The following is a 20,118-nucleotide window of genomic DNA, read 5'->3' as shown; positions in this document are numbered from 1 at the left end:
GATGAGGATATGGAAGAAGCCCATTGTTCCTACTGCGTGGAGCAGTTCTTAAGCGGGGGGTGAGGTCGGCACTCTGGATATCATGAGGTGCTATAAACTCATGAATCCTTCAAAATTCTGGCGCTGATCAAAACAGCCTGTGGATAGAGCATGGACCCATGCTACAGACGTTCCAGACGATGCTGTTGCCTGTTCATCTTTCCCTCTCCTTCACCTCCTTCCCTACATTTCTTTTGATTTTTCTCTTTACCGTTTTCCTTCTTGCCTATCTTTCTGCTTCTCTTTTTTCCCTCTTCTGTTTTCACCTCCACAAGTTCCCGCTGCAATGGCAATGGGGTTTTACACACGGAAGAGCAGCTGATTATGGATGGAGACTAAGATTAGTCAATTTTTTCTGACTCTAGCTTCTTACACATGCAGCTGTCAGCTGTGAAAAACTGTCAAACTGTCATCAGACTCCCTCAACATCAAGTCCTGAGTTTTCCAGCTCATTCTCTGGCTTGCCTGTCAGGTACTTCTTTGCAGAGCTCTTCTAAGGGGAAAATAAATAGATTCACTGTGGGCAGGTAGTGTCCAAGATCCCTTTGAGGTCAAAATGGCACTGATGGCTATCCATGAGCAGAAAGAGTAATAGGAACAACATTACAGTAACACTGTAGATTTCTTTCCACAACAGTGTATAAGTTGCATCTTAGGAGGAGAATGACATCTGTTGTGGTAACACTTTGTTGTATTATTATTATTTGCTATGCTCTCCTATTATTTGCATTACATTAGAAGCTCTAAACAAGATTGGGGTCCTGTTGTGCCAAGCACTGAGGCAATAAAAGATGAACCAGGAGTGATTCACCCCATGATTTGCTTGTAAAAAGAGAAGGTGGTTTTCTTTAATTTAGTCTTTGTCATGGATATTGCTCTAAACATAGTGTTTATCGTGTGATTTTGTGGGCAAGGATCAAGAGGAGGCCAGATTTGCTTTTAGTGTTTTCAGCTACAACATAGCCAGCTCTGAGGAACAGCAGCTAAAGTTTTGGGATTGGCTGCTGTAAACTATTCCTCTTTGCAGACACAGCGCTTTCTTCAAAAAGGCAAAAGTACAATAATACAGCCCTAAACTTTGTCAGCGATATATGTCTCATAGAAGTAATTTTCAAGTGGCAAGTGTTTTGATGATATCACAAGGGCTTTGTTTAAGGAGTGGGTCTGGCAGGTACTGTAGAGTACATATAAATTATTACTTCATTGATTATTAATGAGAAACATTCATCTAGATTCCCCCTCACCCCTTTTTTTTGCCAAAATTCCCTTAGAGACTTGTTTTGCTACAATCCAGGCTCTGTTTCACAGAATATAGCTCTTGCCGAATGGTGTTAAGGCAGATCCCCTGGCCAACTCAGAAAGTTGGAGGTCAAGGAGGTGATTTCCTGCCCCTCCTTCATTCACTCCTTTCCACTCCTCCAAATATACATATGCACGCACACGCACACACACATGCACACAGAATCACAGAATCACAGAATGTTAGGGATTGGAAGGGACCTCGAAAGATCATTTAGTCCAATCCCCCTGCCGGAGCAGGATTGCCTAGACCATATCACACAGGAACGCGTCCAGGCGGGTTTTGAATATTGATGCTATGTGCCTTACTCCTGTTCCTGCAGGAGTCCTACGCCCACATGGTGCTTCATCAATTGGGTTCATTCAGCATTTATTTAAGGGCATCTGCCCATGTCTCTAATACTTAGTTCTTCAAAAATTCAGGGCTAGATGAGCACCTACAAAGACATCTCTGCCGTTGCAGTTACTTTCTCAGGATTTTAAAAGGGGCCACAGTCAGAGGTTCCATATCCATATTCTTTTGTAGCAGCTCTGCAGAGACAAAGATCACATGCCAAATAGATGGTAAATATAAAAGCAGAAATAAAATCTGTAATCTTGTGGATAAGGTGAATAAGGAACAGCTATTCATGATTTCTCAGGAAGAAAGAACTGGAAGGTGTGCCTGGAACTGCCAAATACCTTGTTTTAGCAAAGCAAAGGAAGCACATTTCCCCACTCTGTTCCCACCCTAATACCAGCACACTGTGAAAGCGAGGGATATAAACAGGTTCCAAAGGATTAAAATATAAATAGATGCACAGTAGGATTTAGTGAAAAGGTATAAATCAAGTCACGTGGAATAGGTGCCTGCTAGAAAGGATTGTTCAGTTGTGATCTCTACCACTGGCAGTAGGTAAGCACTCAATATATATGAGCTAAAAGTAGTTTGCTCTTTACCTGCCTGTTTCTTATTCTGATTCCCTGGGCATCTGCTACTGGCCACAGTCAGGTGATCCTTGCTCTGAGGCAGGATGATAGTGGTTATGCTGGTCAAATGGAAGAGCTGTCAGACTTTTTTCCCCTCACCATTGTTTATTGGAATGGTCTGAAAGTTTACCAGACAATCCAGCATCTGTTTTAGAAAGAGAGAAGTCTATAAGTTTAATGATATCTAAACTGGACAAGGAAATGTACTGGAAGATGCCGGTGGCTGCCACGCTGCTGCGTTCCAAGGTCTGGCTCTTTGGGGCTGATAGCGGTGCTCCATAGCCGGGCTCCTCCAGCTGCATCAACACCACATTGCATTGGCACATCTGCTTGGGACATCAGTGGTCTGGTGCTCTACTACCACTCCCACTTTTGTCTTCTTTTTTTCCAGCGAGGAAGGCTTGTTACATTGAGAAAAGCCCTACAATACTGAACAAATGAGTCACTTCCACCAAAAGCTTCCTGAAGTCCAGAAGATGGTAAGGTTTGAATGACTAGGGAAAACAGTGATCCAACCTTGATCTCTAGCTTGCAGCTGAATATTCATTCTTAATTGCTGATACCGAAAAAAGGAGACCGACATGAGGATAAAGACACTGGCAGACTGTAGAGTTTTGAGGGAGAGTTTTAGATAAAAATAGAAGTAGTTTTTAGAATAGCAATCTTATTCTAATAAGGTTCTTTCTTCATTTCAGAGGAAAAAAAAAAAAAGCTACTCTTTCTTTGCTACTGCCAACTAATACATATACACATACATATATATCACAGAATCACAGAATCAATCAGGTTGGAAGAGACCTCTGGGATCATCGAGTCCAACCATTGCCCTGACACCACCATGTCAACTAGACCATGGCACTAAGTGCCATGTCCAGTCTTTTCTTAAACACATCCAGAGATGGTGGAGTATATATGTATATATCTATTTGTTTTAAGGGAGGCAGATGCTGTATTAGATTTGCCCTTTTTCAGGAAAACTTAAATCTCAGCTTTTAGAAATCAACTCTATGTTCGGTCTCAAAATACTCAGCAATGTTGTCTCTGCAGTACACAATCAAATCTCTAGTCTCCAAAAGCTTTTCTCCACAGAAACGAAAGTTTAACGAGCATCTTACTACATTTATTACCAGCTGCTGCCTGGACTGTCTTAATCCTTGCAGTGCATGTTGGCTGGCAACTCCATTCCTGGAACCAAATATTTTTTTTATCTTTCAACCCTGGCCAAAACCAGACTGTTTTTCTTAGGTGTAAAATTATCACTTCCAGGCCATGAGGACCCTTTCACTTTTTTTTATTTTGTTTAGCTATTTTGTGCTAGATCATTGTTTTCACCACTCATCGTCTCTCTATGTGTTCAACCAGCATGTCCGAGCACCACAGCCACAGGCAGGCTGCTGGTTGTTTGTGGTGGAAACCTTCTATGCATGTGAGTAGGGGCATACAAATAAATCCATGTTTGCACACATGGGTGTTCTCATGCCTCCAACAGAAATACAACTTGGCAGCTGTCATAAAACACCACAGAAACAATTGGCAGTTGCAGGCAAAACAAATGACACATCCAAAGGCTAATACTGAGAATCATATAGGGGATTATACTCTTAAAAAGTAATATTGAGCAGACATATAATTTGTGGTAAGGGCTGGTAGAAATGGGGTGGTAACTTAGTATTGGTGATGGAATGCAATCCCCAAAAGCACAGTTGGCACGAGTACACATCCATGTTATTTGGGCAGAGCAATAACATGGCAAAACCAGAAGGTGATTCAGACAGCAAGCGCTGCCAAAGAAGGAAAGGAGGATGCTTCTCCAAGATTGTCTGGCTATTTTTATGGATGACAAAGTTGCTCCTGCACTCCCAAAATGCAGACTAATAAAAACAATTGGTTTACACTATGTACTGTGTTACAATATAGTTATCCTTAAAGGGATTGTATTGTTCTTCTATTTTTTCCAGACCCAAAGATTTCATGTGAAACATTTTGTTCTTCCTTTTGTTCTTCCTACTTGAAAGAAAAAGGAGCTTTAAAAACTACTCCAAGTGTTCAAGAAGATTTTTCTTCTTGCTTCTCTGACTGCCAATTCCAGATATTTGTTCTTCAGAGATTTTCATTGTTCTCCACCGTGCCAATTTCTTATTAGATGAAACAGGAATTAACTCATTTTGCCAGATTTAGGCAGAACGTGGTCTTGAAAATATTGATGTTCAATGCTTTTTCTTTTTTGTACAAATGTGTGAATATTCAAGCCTTATGTACAGTATCTACAGGGACTCTATCTTGAGCAACATGTTCTTTTCCATTCTTAAATTTCCTTATCATCTCTGATTACTTTCCATTTTAATGATTTCATTTAGCAATTATTTATTAATATTTTTCAAATGTAAACTTTCTCCCTTCTGCCAAATTGTTTTTTATACAATCACAGAATCATAGAACTGTTTAGGTTGGAAAAGACCTTTAAGATCATCAAGTCCAACCACTAACCTAGCACTGCCAAGTCCACCACTAAACCATGTCCCTAAGCACCACATCTACACACCTTTTAAATACCTCCAGGGATGGTGACTCCACCACTTCCCTGGGCAGCCTGTTCCAATGCTTGCAACCCTTTCAGTGAAAAAATTTTTCCTAATATCCAAACTAAACCTCCCCTGGTGCAACTTGAGGCCGTTTCCTCTCATTGTATCACTTGTTACTTGGGAGAAGAGACCAACACCCACCTCACCACAACCTCCTATCAGGTAGTTGTGGAGAGCGATAAGGTCTTCCCTCAGCCTCCTTTTCTCCAGACTAAACAACCCCAGTTCCCCCAGCCGCTCCTCATAAGCCCTGTGCTCTAGACCCATCACCAGCTTTGTTGCCCTTCTTTGGACTCGCTCCAGCACCTCAATGTCTTTCTTGTAGGGACGGGCACAAAACTGAACACAGTATTCGAGGTGCAGCCTCACCAGTGCCAAGTACAGGGGGACGATCCCTGCCCTAGTCTTGCTGGCCACACTATTTTTGATATAAGCCAGGATACTGTTGGCCTTCTTGGCCACCTGGGCACGCTACTTGCTCATATTCAGCCAGCCATTGACGAACACTCCCAGGTCATTTTCCGCCATGCAGCTTTCCAGCCACTCATCCTGAAGCCTGTAGCATTGCATGGGGTTGTTGTGCCCCAAGTGCAGGACCCAGCACTTAGCCTTGTTGAACCTCATATAGTTGGCCTCGGCCCGTCCATCCAACCTGTCCAGATCCCTCTGCAGAGCCTTACTACCATCAAGCAGATCAACACTCCCGTCCAGCTTGGTCTCATCTGCGCACTTACTGAGGGTGCACTCGATCCCCTCATCCAGATCATTGATAAAGATATTAAACAGAACTGGCCCCAATCCTGAGCCCCGGGGAACACCACTTGTGACCGGCCACCAACTGGATTTTACGCCGTTCTCCGCAACTCTTTGGGCGCGGCCATCCAGCCAGTTTTTTTCCCAGCGAAGCGTATGTCCATCCAAGCCATGAGCAGTCAGTTTCTCCAGGAGAATGCTGTGGGAAATGGTGTCAAAAGCTTTACTAAAGTCTAGGTAGACAACATCCACAGCCTTTCCCTCATGCACTAAACAGGTTACCTTCTCAGAGAAGATCAGGTTAGTCAAGCAATTCCAAGAGATCATAAACCCTTACCTAACTGCATAAATCTATGTATACATCCCTTTAAAAATAACAGTGTGATCATTCAAAGCATAAAATATTACCTGTTTTACTCTTCAGATGTGTAGTATATAAATTTAATGTATCTATCTGTGTTTAATGTAGCATGTCCATGTCTGCAATATCTTAATAATCATATATCCAAATGGATCTGTTAAAAAATGTATGTGGGCAGGTTGATGCCCATTTTTATGTAATCCTGCAAACTTACCAGTAAGTTCAACAGGAGTTGTCTCCAGCTCTAACTCTGGTGTCCTGGTCCTGCTCCAAATAGGCATTATGCCAGGACATGGAGCTGACTGCAGTGGTGGTACTGATGGATGATAGTCTCCTGTTCCTAGACAGGAGCTATATATCCAACTTCTATTATTGCACCACTCGGTAGCATTAATATAGTTAAACTTGGGATTTTTCTGGATCCTATCACAGATGTGGCAAATTTATTGACTTTCCTTTCCAGTGACTTTATCAGTTCCTTTTTCTCTGCACCTCAGAGTCCAGATAGTATTTCCTTTGGACATCCCATCTGTAGGCTCTCTTCATGGTTTGTCAGCAACATGCAGGTGGTATGCATCAGCTTCTCTGTAGATGCAAGCACCACCAGTCTCCTCGGGGGTCTGAACAAGATCTTCACTGTTCAGAAATCCAGCTGAATTTTCCATCACTGCAGCACATAGTAATAGATTTTAGTATTCAGAGAATTATTCTCAGTTCCAAGATGCTCTACAAATGGTATTTGTGCATCCTCTCAGTGCTCATGTGATGTATGAAAGCATTTCATTCTCTGTTTAACACATTGGGAAACTGAAGCAGCTTATCCAAGAGGACAGAGAACACAAACCTGGTCCTGGTTAAAAGCTGTCCATGCCTTCAGTAGTCTTGCCACTGACCTTAGTGGGGTTTGAATTAGTGCCTGCAAGATATGGAATTAGAGTTCAAGCATTATTGACTCAGTCCTCTTCAATATACCTCAGCACAGTCACCTTCTGGAGGCACAGAGAGTCCCAGCACACCTAGAAGGACATTTTGGGAGCGTTGGCCCCCAGCACTCTGCTCGTGCTTTTTTAGATTGATTCCAGTTGTAAAAGAAACTGATGACAAAGCCATGTACTATTTAACACAGGCAAAGTTACTTACAAAGTCACGTTTCCTTGAATGCGGCAGGAATTAGTGGCAAATAATTTTCTTGTACTTAAATCACAAACCTGATTTGATTGGCATGCACCCTAAAAGCTCTTCATCTCAGCTTCCTTTTGAGGCCATGTTAGCAGTGTTTGTGGACATGACTTTCCTTGTTGCCATCTCCCTTAGATTTGTTTTTCTCTGTATATTCACCACTACCAAAGGAATATTCAGAAAACGGTACCTTATTGAAACCTGCCATCTTTGAGTGAAAACATGTGTCTGTGGCTTGGGCAGAGTTTGGTGTTGTTCCACTACTCTTGTAGAGAAGCTGAAACATATCTAGTTGTTGTCTTAAAGAGAGAACAGCAATGGTTAAATATAACTTGTGGTAGCAGTCACCAGATGACCATGTTTTCCCTTGGCTGTCACACAGGACCTGAAAGATGCATACAGGACAGGGAGAACTTGGCCTTTGGTCCATCTTCTTGTACATTTCCACCTGCCCCATCCTTGCCTCAGAGTGCTGTGGGTCTACTATGGATGTTGGATTTAATATGAAATTTCATATCTGGCTAGGACTGTAGCTGATCCTACATTTGTCGAGAGGGATGGACAAGATGCTTCCCTCAGCATTTTTCCAGTCCCAGTTTTCCCTGATTCTAAAAGAGGACCGGAGTGACACCGTGTGTTGAGTGCTATTGCGGTGTTCCGCTTTGCGTGCCGCAGAGCTCTGCGGCCCGCTTTAGCGGTGAGTAGTAATGATGGACTTCCACCCGCAGCAGGAGAGTGCTGCACAGGATGGCCTGCTGTGACTGTCAGAAGTCTGACTTTTAAAAATGAGAACAAGAAAATTGGCATAGCCTAAGGACTTCTTTGAATTGTATGTGGCCTTTCACCTCTGACTTTATCTCCCAGCATTCACTAGCCATGAATATTTAATATGGCCACCACTGCTTCCCATGGAATAAATGACAAGGTCCGAGTTTCAAAGCTTAATCTGAAAAGCAGTGCTATACATTGATATTGAAAAAAAGCATCACACCCAGAGCAAATCCTTTTACATAAGCCCACTTATTAAAAAAAGTAATATCATGAGTTTTCATTAATACTAGTCTTCAATAAGCCTAAAGCAAATCCTTGCTTGCTGGGCGCTTGCTACACTTGTTGTACAGAACTGCCTGAAAGTGATGAAGTCTCAAAGTCAGTGCATGGAGAGCAGGGAGCCTGAGGCCGAGACAGATACGAGCTCTATTGGAGTAGACCTTCTCAATCCTCAGTTATCTTTCCTAGAGAAAATGATTATGGATGTTTCACAGGAATCATAATGCTCATTTTCAGCCCCCACAGTGTGCTTTACACCTGCAAAGTGCTATAAAAATCTGAGCTACTCCTCACCGGTAAGTATTATTGTACCTGTTTTGCAGATACAGAAATTAAGATACAGAAAGGTCAGAGGGCTGACCCAGGGTCACATAGCTTCTCAGCAGCAGATTTAGGATGAAGAAACAGGCCTCTCTGGTCACATTCCATTGATCGTGCTGCCTTGTAGCAAATGTAGCTCAAATTTCCTAAATATATATATATATATATATATATATATATATATAATCCTAGAGAAGTTGTTTCCCTATTTGCTCCTTCAAAACAAACAAGCTCCCGAGCTATCAAACCCCATGTTTACATATATCATTAAATACTTTCCAGTTGCTAACCAGAAAACTCAGCAGAAAACCTGCAGAACACCAAAGTAACTCTCTTATTTTGAATAATTGATAATGCCAAATAGCAGCAGAGTTATGCCAACAAAGAGATCGGTCTCTCAAAATATTTTATTCATTATGCCTCAAGAAACCCAAAGCCTTGTTTTTAACGAAAGCAAATTTCAGAAGTTGGCTCTCAGTTCATCTGAAACATCTGCTTATTACAGTTCTTGGTGTTACAGCACTGGTGCTCCCCAGTAAATCTTTCAGCTTTAAATAATACGTATGGAAGTCTTGGCAAAGAGATCAGGAAGGAGAAAGAGTACCGTTTGCCAAATATGCATTTTACTTTATGAGACTATAGTGGTATATTTTAATAATACGTGAGTTGAAGAGAATCTACTAATCCGATTAAATAACAGGACAAAAAGGAATTAATTCCAAGGTTCAAAAAGACCCCATTCTATGCAGCTGAAACTTTATATTCCAGGGTAAAATGGCTAGAAGTCTTGGCTAACTACACTTCTATAAAACAGCCAGAAATGGATCTTTCTCTGTAGTGTTCGTAAATCAAGGTCACTTATGTGAGAAGGCAATGTTGTGATAAATCTGCCTGACAATTAGATGGAGAGGGTATATTGATGTTAAATTATATTCTTTGTTCACTCTGGTCAGAAGGCAATGTAAACACCACAGTAGCATTATGAAACAGAAAATTACATTCCAGATAATAACAGATATTCATGGTGCATAGCTTTACATTTTAATGTGCTGTGTTTTACTCAGTCATATTAATATTTTTAATTATGTAACATTCCCTTCTTCATGCATAGTTTATTTTTTTCACTGAAAATGCACCTCCCTCTCTCCTCCCTATTGCTCTGCCTGTTCTCTTTTCCATTTTTCCTTTTCCCTTCTTTTTTTAACAGTGATGCTTGAAAAAAATAAAAAAGCCTAAAGCGAAACTTGCCTGTGCAAGAAAATAGTAACAAGTGGTTTCAAGATTTATAAGCCAGGATTTTATGTTATCTATTTACAGATTCAATCTGTGTACCAGGCTTTGATCCAAGCCTTAGCATGATGACTGGAATCACTCCGATTAACCCAATGATACCAGGCATGGGGTTAGTGCCGCCACCACCACCCACAGATGTGCCTGTAGTCAAAGAAATAATTCACTGCAAAAGCTGCACGCTCTTCCCTCCAAACCCAAGTAAGTGGATCTGATGAAAGAATGTTATTTTCCTAAATATGCTGCATGAAAAAAATTTATCTAATAAAAATTATGGTTTTTAGGTAGAGTGTAGGCAAGTATGGTGGTTCCTTCTAAGATCTACTCTGTGTGTAAAGTGTGGTATGGTATCAGAGCATATTTATTCATCTCTGTAAGGTCATGTAAAAAAACCTACCCAGTTTGTACAAAAAAGAAAAGTAATTCCTTAAACAAATCTAATAGAGCCTGAAGATCTACACTTCTCGTAGTAGACATCTGTCTTTCCTTCAGATCAGAATGTCACAAAATATAAGGATTATACGGTGCTGATCATCATCAGGTCATCAGGTGCCCACAGTTAGATGGGACCAATCTGGGCTTGTGTCCCTGAACATAGCACCTAGCACCCAAACACTGACTAGCTCTGGTCCCTACCTGGGGGAGACAGAGGGAAAGGGGGACTACGGTTCCTCTCTTGCCATTTTGGGGGGCACAGCATACAGGTGAGCTGTTTCTCCTCTTTGAGAACCGGGACCAGGCTTCCTTCTGCCCCTTCTGGGACTTTGTGCAAATGGAAATCTCTTCCCGCTGAGCCACGAGCTCAGGTGCAAAGCCTGATTTTGTGTATGTTAGCCCCAGGAGTTTAGTTTCAGAGCCATCAGACCAACGGCTTTCACTATCACTGTGAAGACAAAAGAGAAAATTAACCAAATAGTCTGGTGCTCTGGATTTGCAGTGTACCCAGATCATGGTTTAATCAAACTGGCTATATGTAAGAATATGTGTGTGTTTGTGTGTGTATATATATATAATTTTTTTTTTAAGGTTGTAACCCCATTTACTGTGTTAAAGGGCCAAAAAACTAAGTCATATGAATCAGATTCCTTCTTAGAGAATTACTTTTAGAGGAATGCTCTAGTAATCTACATATAAACAAGGTGAAGTGTTATGACAGAGTATATTTTTATACAGCCTTCAAAAATTTAATAATTTTCATGATTTAAGTGTGTATATATTCTATATACATATATATACACATAGAAATAACATTTCTAGCTACTCCACTTCGTGAGCACTTGTAAACAGCGAGGTTATCCTTCCCATGTGCTGGCGTCTGCTCCATTATCTGGAAACAAGACAAAACAGATAACCGGTAGAGCATTTTCATCATGCTGTCACTTCGTTGTGTTTCCCACTTTGCCTTTCTGTTTGCCGTGCTCGTGTACTCTGAGACAGAAATGAAATTATGCTAAGACCAGGGAAAGGTATCTGTCCAGCCCAAGCGCCCAGGGTGTCCACAGCACGGGGTGGCTTGCAGAGGGCCCACACACTTGGCGAGTGTGATGAACGATGGGTATGAGCCAGAGATGGTGAAGTTCAGGCTTTGAATGTGCTGCAGCAGGGCTTGAGATCTGTGCTTGGGTTCAAAACAGTTGCAGAAGCTCCCCTGCTTTGAAACAGAATATTTTCTATTTTTTGTGTGACTGTGCAGGGAAAAGAAAGATCCTTTTAGACCTTACCATCTCTCCTGGAGAACAACCCGCAGTGGCAGGAATTAATCTCTGAAATGCCACCTAAAACTTGAAAAGGCTTAGATTCAAGTAATCAATTTTGGACAATCTGTGCAATATTCAATTATTTTGCTTCTCCCTCTCTCCTGCATCCTGTCTATGTCAAATAACTGTTGCTGCCCAGAACTGATTAGGGGAATGAATTGAGCCAATGGATCAAAAGACAAATGTTGTATTCCAATGTGATTTCTGTTTTGACTTAGATCTTCCACCACCTTCAACAAGAGAGAGACCTCCTGGGTGTAAAACAGTGTTTGTTGGAGGATTACCAGAAAACGCAACGGAGGAAATTATTCAGGAAGTCTTTGAGCAATGTGGAGATATAACAGCAATTCGGAAAAGCAAGAAGAATTTTTGTCACATTCGTTTTGCAGAGGAGTTCATGGTTGATAAAGCCATTTACCTTTCTGGTACTTCACATTCTTTAATGGATTTTCCTTGCTTCTCATTTGTATTTTGTGATGCTAATGTTTGCTTATTTTCTTAGCTTTTATCTCAGTAAGTCTTTCTTGAGCTCAGTGGCTATAGCTTGGAGTGGCAAGGGGCAATTCTGTATTTCTCTGTGTCTGCCAAGATTTGTGTGTTGTTGTGTGTGTTGCTTACCTGGGAGCAATTTCCTGCCATCCCACAACAATGCAACAGATTCCGAAATTCACTACAGAACAATCTTATTTTCGATTTATACAGGATTATACAGTTTTGCTCACAGGTTGTGGAAAGAGGAGGGCACTAGGCCAGGAATGCTGCTGTTTTCCAGTGCCAATTTATCTGATAGGCTGGCAATTTCATTGGCATATTTTTATAGATTTGCAGTGCAGCCTGAATAAAGTCTGCCTTTATGTGTGCATGTAGTCAGCTACTGCATGGGTTAGATTCTGAGCCACATCTGTAGGCTATGTCTGTTGCCTCCCAGGACAATGAGTGCCACAGAAACTCAGGTGTAAAATTTCAGAATCTCTTTTATTTTCCAAGAAAGGAATAGACAAAAAAAAAAACAACCTCTAACTCACAGGGAAAAAAGAAAAAGAGAAAGAACAAAAAAGATGAAAAGCAATTCTGCTTTCACATATCAGGCTTCAGTGGCTGTCAGTGCTCTCTTAAGGTTACAGGCTCCTTCATACCTGAGCCCTTCTTCACCTTTATGGACTGGATCCCATCCCGTGTATATATGTGTCTCCACAGGCTGGTTCGTCTCTCTTTTTAGGTCCTGGGGAGACCCACAAGTGTTGTTTTGCCCCACAAGTGTAGTGTAACACTTTCACCCCACATGCAAGATATTCTTAAATAAACAAGGGCCAGGGACTGCTCCTTGGCCAAGAAGAGCTGACATAGACTGCCTTACAGCCACCCACCCTGTGTAGTGTGGCCTTGAAGGGATCCGCTGGGACCATCCAAAACGGAGCTTGGGAGTCAGCTAATGATTAAGGATACCTTGTTTGATCTCCCAATCTGAACATCTTCTGTTTAGCAGTAAAAACATAACCTCAATGTCCTGTAGGTGTCCATAGGAAGCTCACACAGCTAGAAACAGGTGGCCTCTCAAATCGCCATCAACTATGTCTTAAAATGAAAGAAAGAAAAGAATATATCTGAACTTTTGAAATATGTGGTCAGGAAAAACCTAGCTCCTTTGTTTCACAAAGCTTTTTGTGTTTGGGTTTCTGAGGGTATTTTCTAACTTGGCTGCTTGCTTTAAATATCTGTTTGAAGACCTACAGAAGATTGTGAGTTTTATGAGGTCTATATAAAGATTTCATTGAAATATTACTTAATTTTCACGTTTCTTCCAGATCTTCATTCCACCCTGGTTTTTTCTTCCTTTTTTTTTTTTTTTATTTTTATTTAATTTCTTCTTCCCTCCTCCTCCTCTCTTCCCAGTTTCTATCCTTGCTCTTTGTTTATTCACTTATTACTTCCGTAACGCTGTTTTTCATTGGGACAGATTACACGCATCGCGTTAGTAAGAAGCAGTAGCACATTTCCCAGCTTCTAACTCCTGTCTAGGGGGCCCCATCTCCACAAGTGACACAGCAGAGGAGGGCCACACCAGATTCAGTAGGAGCTGATATTAGTGTATATGATAAACAAAACAGTGGCAAGAAAGAGAGCAAAGAAAAGCTCAGAAACATACAGGCTGCCACACTCAGCCAGAGTCAGGGTCCCCCTAGTTCAGTTTCCTGAACTTCTCGGCAGCTGACTGCACCCTTTACTTCACTCCAAGTCAAGTTTTATTTTAATTTCATGTGCCTTAAGTCCTGGAGGACCAGATTTGATGATTAGAGGCAGGAAATTCCCTGTGCTGCCATGTGTCCATGTTCACTAGAGTGCACATTCAGAATAAGAGAAACAAGCAGAAATGGAAGTGACAGATTCCCTTCCTCATCCTTCCTCATCCTGAGTTTTCTGCCAGTTTATTTCCAAGTTCCTGATCCATCCTTCCTTCTTCTGCTTCCTTTTGTCACAGTCACACTGCTGTCTACGCTTCTTTTCACCGTCTGCTCCGCAGCCTCCCTCCCCATCTGTCTTTTCCTCCACACCTTTTCTTTCTTCTAAAGTGTTGTACTTAGTGTCTCTGACCAGATCAGGCAAAGAACCAGTGGAGCTGATTGACAGAGAGGAGAAAGAAAAGTAGGGGTTCACTGCAGCCAAGTTTCACTTCACTTTTTACCACCAGCGCTGAACTCTGCAGATGAAACAAGGAGCACTGAGTGTCCCCCACCACCGCAGAGCAGGGAGGTCTTGCACTAGGCACGGGCATATTTTATTTGTACTGAAATATTGGGGGGTTTTAACTAAACTGGTCTTTATTCCATTCTCAAATATAATATATTCTGAAATGGTGGGGATAAAGCGTATTGTTAGGACATTTTGTTTTCCCTGTAAGACACAAAAGAGACATACAAACAGAATTTGTGGTTAATATAGTGTGCACGTTATATTAGGGGAAAGTCATGCCTTTGATATCTGTAATATAATGACGATTTTGTCTGCATAATTAGTTTTATCTGTCTACCCCATCTAATCTCACCACACTTTGTGTTTATCCCGTGCTTCTCATCAGAATAGTGCAAGTGATTACAAAATTCATCAAGTATTTTAATCACTGATTTTTTTCCTTTTTATTCCCAAGTAAATGAGTATGAAAAGGAGACTGGGAGACAGGTAGAAGACTATGATAAAAAAGTTGATTTGAGAAAGGACAGTTTTCATTTAGCCCTGAAACTTGCATTTTTATCTCCTGAGGAAAAGACTTTCTAAAACTGACATACTAGCCCATGAGAAAGCTTTTTCTCCAATCTGTATGTATGTACTTCACTCTTGTGGCTGACAATTCAGTAACTCCTGCAAATATTGATGGCCCTGGACTTGAAAATAGGAGACAAATGGGTGGCTTGAGACAGACCTGTTTATACCCCAAAAACCTGTGTGTGCATTTTTCCTGTGCTGAAACACAGCACCTGTGGGTTTCCATTTAGTAGCGTGTACTGGTTTTATTTTGTTCTTGATGATCATCATCAACACTCTGATCTAGATCCCTAGTTAGAGAGCAGCTATTGGCCAGTCCCCAATATAGCAACACTCAAAGGTAAGTCAAGCCATGGAGTTTTGACTAAACCTGTGATATAGAAATACTGTGTTTGATTTTTATTTATCACCCTCGTTAATTTTTCCTGTCCCTGCTCCTTTAAAGTGAGGATCTTGGCAAGTTCCCAAAGTCTTTTCCTCTGCCATTGAGTGAGAAACTGAAATTAAAAATGACAAGCCAGGCACGCAGTTAGTGCTAGCTGCAGTCTTGAGTGAAGAGATGGGGAAAAGGGTCTGGGAGGGCGATTCATTGCCCATCCATGAAGGAGAGGCTATGGCAGGTGGTTCTCTCATGCATCTAAATACCCTAAAACATCAATAAGAAGACATGGTATTGGAAAACAGTGCGCCTCCCAGCTACTCTGCAGATCAGAGCTGCCAACCCAAATGGATGCCTAGGGATCCCACATACAGAATAGGACCTGCCGGTGGTGCACCCCTTGCTACACAGCATCTTGCTGGCTATCAACCCAACAAGGAGTCTGTTCTTCACTGGCCAGGCCATTGGTCCTGTAATGTCCGCCAAGCCTGATCTAGGAGGGTGCAAGAAGCCATGCCAAAGGCATTTGCTTTTTTTGTTAAGGGAAAGATGCGAAGCCCTAGCAACCTGATCTGACTCTGAAGTTGAACCTGCTCTGAGAGAGGGATTGGACTATATGACATCCAAGGTCCCTTCTGATCCAGGTTCTACCCAGGTTTCTGTGCTGGTAGATACCTCCTGGCTGGCTGGCCACCTTCAGTCTTAAGAGTTAAACAAGCAGTGGGATATTTTCAGTATGATTCATGGACAATTTCAAAAATCTGTTAACTTGGAGGCACTTAAACTGGTTACCTAAAGGGAACTATTTGTTCTGTGCTACACAGGGTACTGGGTTTTGGACTGCATGTTATACTATTCTATGTTTTTTCCTGTTATCCCCATTTACTTCAAAAATGAAGGCTACTTTAGTAAAACTCAGCTATGCTGGTGCACACGCAACGTGTAGATGCACAGTCCTTTTCATTAGCTCTTTATTCAGGTTAAGTGGGGCTTTGAGGTCCACAAAAGTCTTGCGTCCTGCAATGCTGAGTTTCTTGGTCTGTCCATGCCCAAGTGTGCTCATCAACAGAGGCGAAAGACAGGGGAGAGGAAGAGAGACTGTGTCTTCCTGGAAATTACAGCCCAGATGGGAGATCTAATTTTAGGTTCACGAGACCTGGCACCTTGGCAGTGTCCTTTCGCATTGCTGATAATGCCGTTTTGGCATGAAGCAATCACTGTTTGAGGTATGCAGCTAGTGAACTGGGGGAGGTTAACATTTGTCACGGGTATCAGGGTAGCTGCACCACTGACCCCTTTTGGCTGGCCCCTTCATGCCTACACCTCTGCGGATAAAACCACATAATTACCCCCTCTTTAGTTCAGGGCCCAGCTCTGAAAGGTCACCCACACTCTTCCATTATGTCTCACTGAATATAGGCTATCTGTAATTCTTCCCTTCAACACCTTGTGACTAGAGCTACATATATGACCACAAATAGCCTTCTGCGGGAAAAAGTAGTGTTTACTCCTCTGCACAAGAGAAAGCAGAGCAAAATAGAGGAGGTTTAAAATAAGCAATCTCCTTATTTGCCTCTCTTGCAATACGCAGTCCTACTTCACCCCAAGCTTGCAAACTTTGGTGACCAGATTTGGTAGGTTCCATGGAAGTTTTTAATGCCTTCTGGCTTTGAGGGACCTCAGAAACACTTAGCTTGAGTTTTTCATCTGGGTTTGAAGTCCTTGCTGGAAAATGAAAGTCATGCCTCTTCCTTACTGACAGGCTACTTAGCTGAACTCCACAAGTTGTTTGAAAGGAAAATGTCAAATCAAAAGGCTCCTGGATTGGTTTTTTTTGGAAGGATCACTACATATATGGATATTTAATGTCTTTGAAGCTATTGTCTCATATGTGCTGTAGTGCAGCCAGTCCTTTCTGTTCATACAGCCAGATGTTTTTACAGCAGTAAAGCAAACAGACTACACCTAGATACGCATTTTTGCGAAGATCCTCCTAATGTACTACACAAGTCTTAGCTTTGCTGTCCCTGGAGAGAGTTCAAAACTGAGTTTTAACTGTGGTGGTGAGGTGCTGAAGCTTTTCAAACCACAGGCAAACCACGAGACTGAAAGGTAGGTTCTCTTGGACTGCTATTCAAAAGCAGCAAACACCACTTTTCCTGCCATTTCAAATGGGAGTTTCCTGCCCCTGGAGTTATTACACAGTGGTTGTAGCAGTGTGTGTTTCTGAAGAGCCTTCTATATGCCAGCTCAGCACACAGTTCATCTCTGCAGCATCCCATGACTGAGAAGTCTCTGCTGGGCTGCTCTGCTTCTGGGGCTACTGCAGTGGGTTGGCATGGAGAAATTAGAGCTAGCCCTGTGCAGACTGGTTAATTTTATCTGCATCTGAGTGCTCTGTTTGCAGCTTTCTCTGTAGTATTTTCTCACACTTTCTCTGTATCAGTATTTTAAAAGGTAGAGAAACTGCTCTGCAAGTATCTTTTGGCCTTGGAAATAAAACTGGAAAAAAGATAGGTGCCCAGCGTATGTTCTTCCACAGTACGGTCACGAAAAGCTCCTTTTATAGCTTTGGCATGATTTGTTTGTCTTCTGACAGCAGCCAAGGGTTTTAGTTCAGAGCAGGGCCCTGTTGTACTGCTGTGTAGTCCTGACTTAAAGCCTTTGCAGTCTGCTAGCTTTAGCATATGATGCATTGACCAAATTATGAATACGCAGATCATCACTAAAGATGAGATACAACAGGTTCCATTATTTGTTCTGAAAGAGGTCTTGCAAATGTCTAATAAATTCATCCACACTTTTAAAGTGACTTTAAAGAAAGCTGAACTTAATTCATTTGTAGGTGGTTTATATTTGTTGATAGAATATTTCCAACAGGGAACTGGGAAGCAGTGTTCGCAATTGTAAAGCCTCAGAATCTGAGATGTAGAATCGATGCAGATCTGACACCACCCTCTTTGTGGCGCAGGAATTTATGTAGCGCAATTTCCTCATTCATCTATAGTCATGATTTTTGTAAAATTCAGCCTTTCCCCGTACTTCCAATTGCTTTGGCAGGCTGCACATGATCTCAACAGGATCAGGGGAAGAAGGACTTTACATTCAGGCCAAAACATTAAGCAAAAATTTTTAGTAGTTGTTTTTTGTTTAACTGGCCTTTGCACTTATAAAGTTTGGGAGTATAGGTAGAAAAATGACTAATTTTGAGAGACTTCTAAACAATAACGTAGATTCTGTACCTTTGGGTAGACTTTTTCGGCTTATCTACCATGTTGATAGTTGATGCAGAAAATTGCGAGGCAAAATGAGTGGATGAATGTTTATCTTCCTGTGAAAGCACAATGATCACTAGATCCTCTGTAGATATGTGGGAATCTGTTAATGCACATTTTTACTTAACTTCATTTTGAGGGGGGAGAAAAAAGGGAAAAAAAAAAAAGCAAAGAAGTCCTGCAACAGTTAGTTCTGCTTGTTGGTTTCAGGTTACCGCATGAGATTAGGATCTAGCACAGACAAAAAGGATTCAGGTCGCCTTCATGTTGATTTTGCTCAGGCAAGAGATGACTTTTATGAATGGGAATGCAAACAAAGAATGCTGGCCCGAGAAGAACGCCACAGACGCAAAATGGAAGAAGACAGACTGCGCCCTCCTTCTCCTCCGGCAATAATGCATTATTCTGAACATGAAGCTGCTTTGCTGGCTGAAAAATTGAAAGGTAAGCAGCATTTGGTACTTTTCAGTGTATTATTTCCTAAGAGCAGGAGCCATCCAAAAGTCAGAGCAGGGAAGCGGATTTCTCTCCGATGTGTTTCATTACTTACCCTGTTAGCTTTCCCCCATTCCTCTGCCATTTCTATGCCAATGGTAATGATACTCACCCACCTGCTAGAAATGTATCATGTCTGTCCATCTACATGTGCTTTAACAGCTGAAACACAACCTTCAGAATTCTACAATGGGGTTGTTTTCTATTCAGTTGCTGTCATGATCTACCTTGGAAATGCTCTCATAATAAGACAACCTGTTACAAACATCCTTCATATTAAGGGCCTGATTCTTAAAATGTCTTTATTCCTTGACTGATATGTTACTACATTACATGCATGTGACTGCCCCAGTTCCTAGCATTTAAATTCCCCTCATGAGATGCATTTTAATGTGCCCCTCAGATGCAGAGGCATAACTTATCTCTGACACACACCATCTATTCTTTCATTCCCTCTTTAGGGTTAGAATAACTGGTGCAAGATAGTGTTTGGCTTGCTTGTTTGTTTTTGTCTAGGTACACTTACTGAGTTAATATTTTTCAAGGGTGCAGCTTGAAGATTCCTGCCTGCAATAGTTAACATATAAAGTAAGAAGCAAATAAATAAAATTATTAATGGTAAAGAAATTAAAAAAAAAAATCAAGCAAACAACTCCTCATAGCCCTTAGAGTTGTATTTGTTTTAATTAAGTGGTTAGCAGATGTGTTTGGCATTCTTTCCCCACGTGGTGGCCAAGCATGTTGCTTTATTGTGTGCCAGGTCACAAGAAACTGTGATTCTTGCCACTGTTTCAGAATTACCCAGATTAGACTTAGGCTATCTAGCTGTCAACACACCGGCCTGTGTTCTAACTATGGAACATGTTTGGGAAGCCGAAGGACAGTGCAAAGTGTTGCATCCTTGGAGCATGGAGCATAGATGCACCCTACTGTCTCTTTGAGTACTGCATTGGTCGCTGTTGTCACTGTTATATCGGTCTGTTGCTAGTTTGGCTGACTGATATTCTCACCACATACACTCCTCTATTAAATAATTCATCAAGTAACTGAGAGATTGGTAAAATAACCCAGGTGGATTGATAGACCAGGAGAATGGGAGGAAAGAGGC

The 20,118-nt window shown here is 41.6% G+C and overlaps 1 protein-coding gene across 1 annotated transcript in view; it reads left to right on the top strand.

The window, feature by feature from the left end:
- ENOX1 (ecto-NOX disulfide-thiol exchanger 1) overlaps positions 1-20,118 on the top strand; it is a 391,653-nt gene that overhangs the window by 270,262 nt on the left and 101,273 nt on the right. The window contains exons 6-8 of the mRNA XM_068424932.1: positions 9,889-10,044; positions 11,819-12,025; positions 18,726-18,959. Coding sequence (XP_068281033.1) covers positions 9,889-10,044; positions 11,819-12,025; positions 18,726-18,959 — 597 coding nt within the window. The remainder of the gene's footprint in view (positions 1-9,888; positions 10,045-11,818; positions 12,026-18,725; positions 18,960-20,118) is intronic.

Source organism: Nyctibius grandis, chromosome 2, assembly GCF_013368605.1.
Source record: "Nyctibius grandis isolate bNycGra1 chromosome 2, bNycGra1.pri, whole genome shotgun sequence".
NCBI lineage: Eukaryota > Metazoa > Chordata > Aves > Nyctibiiformes > Nyctibiidae > Nyctibius > Nyctibius grandis.
This window is presented reverse-complemented; position numbering and strand designations above follow the sequence as displayed.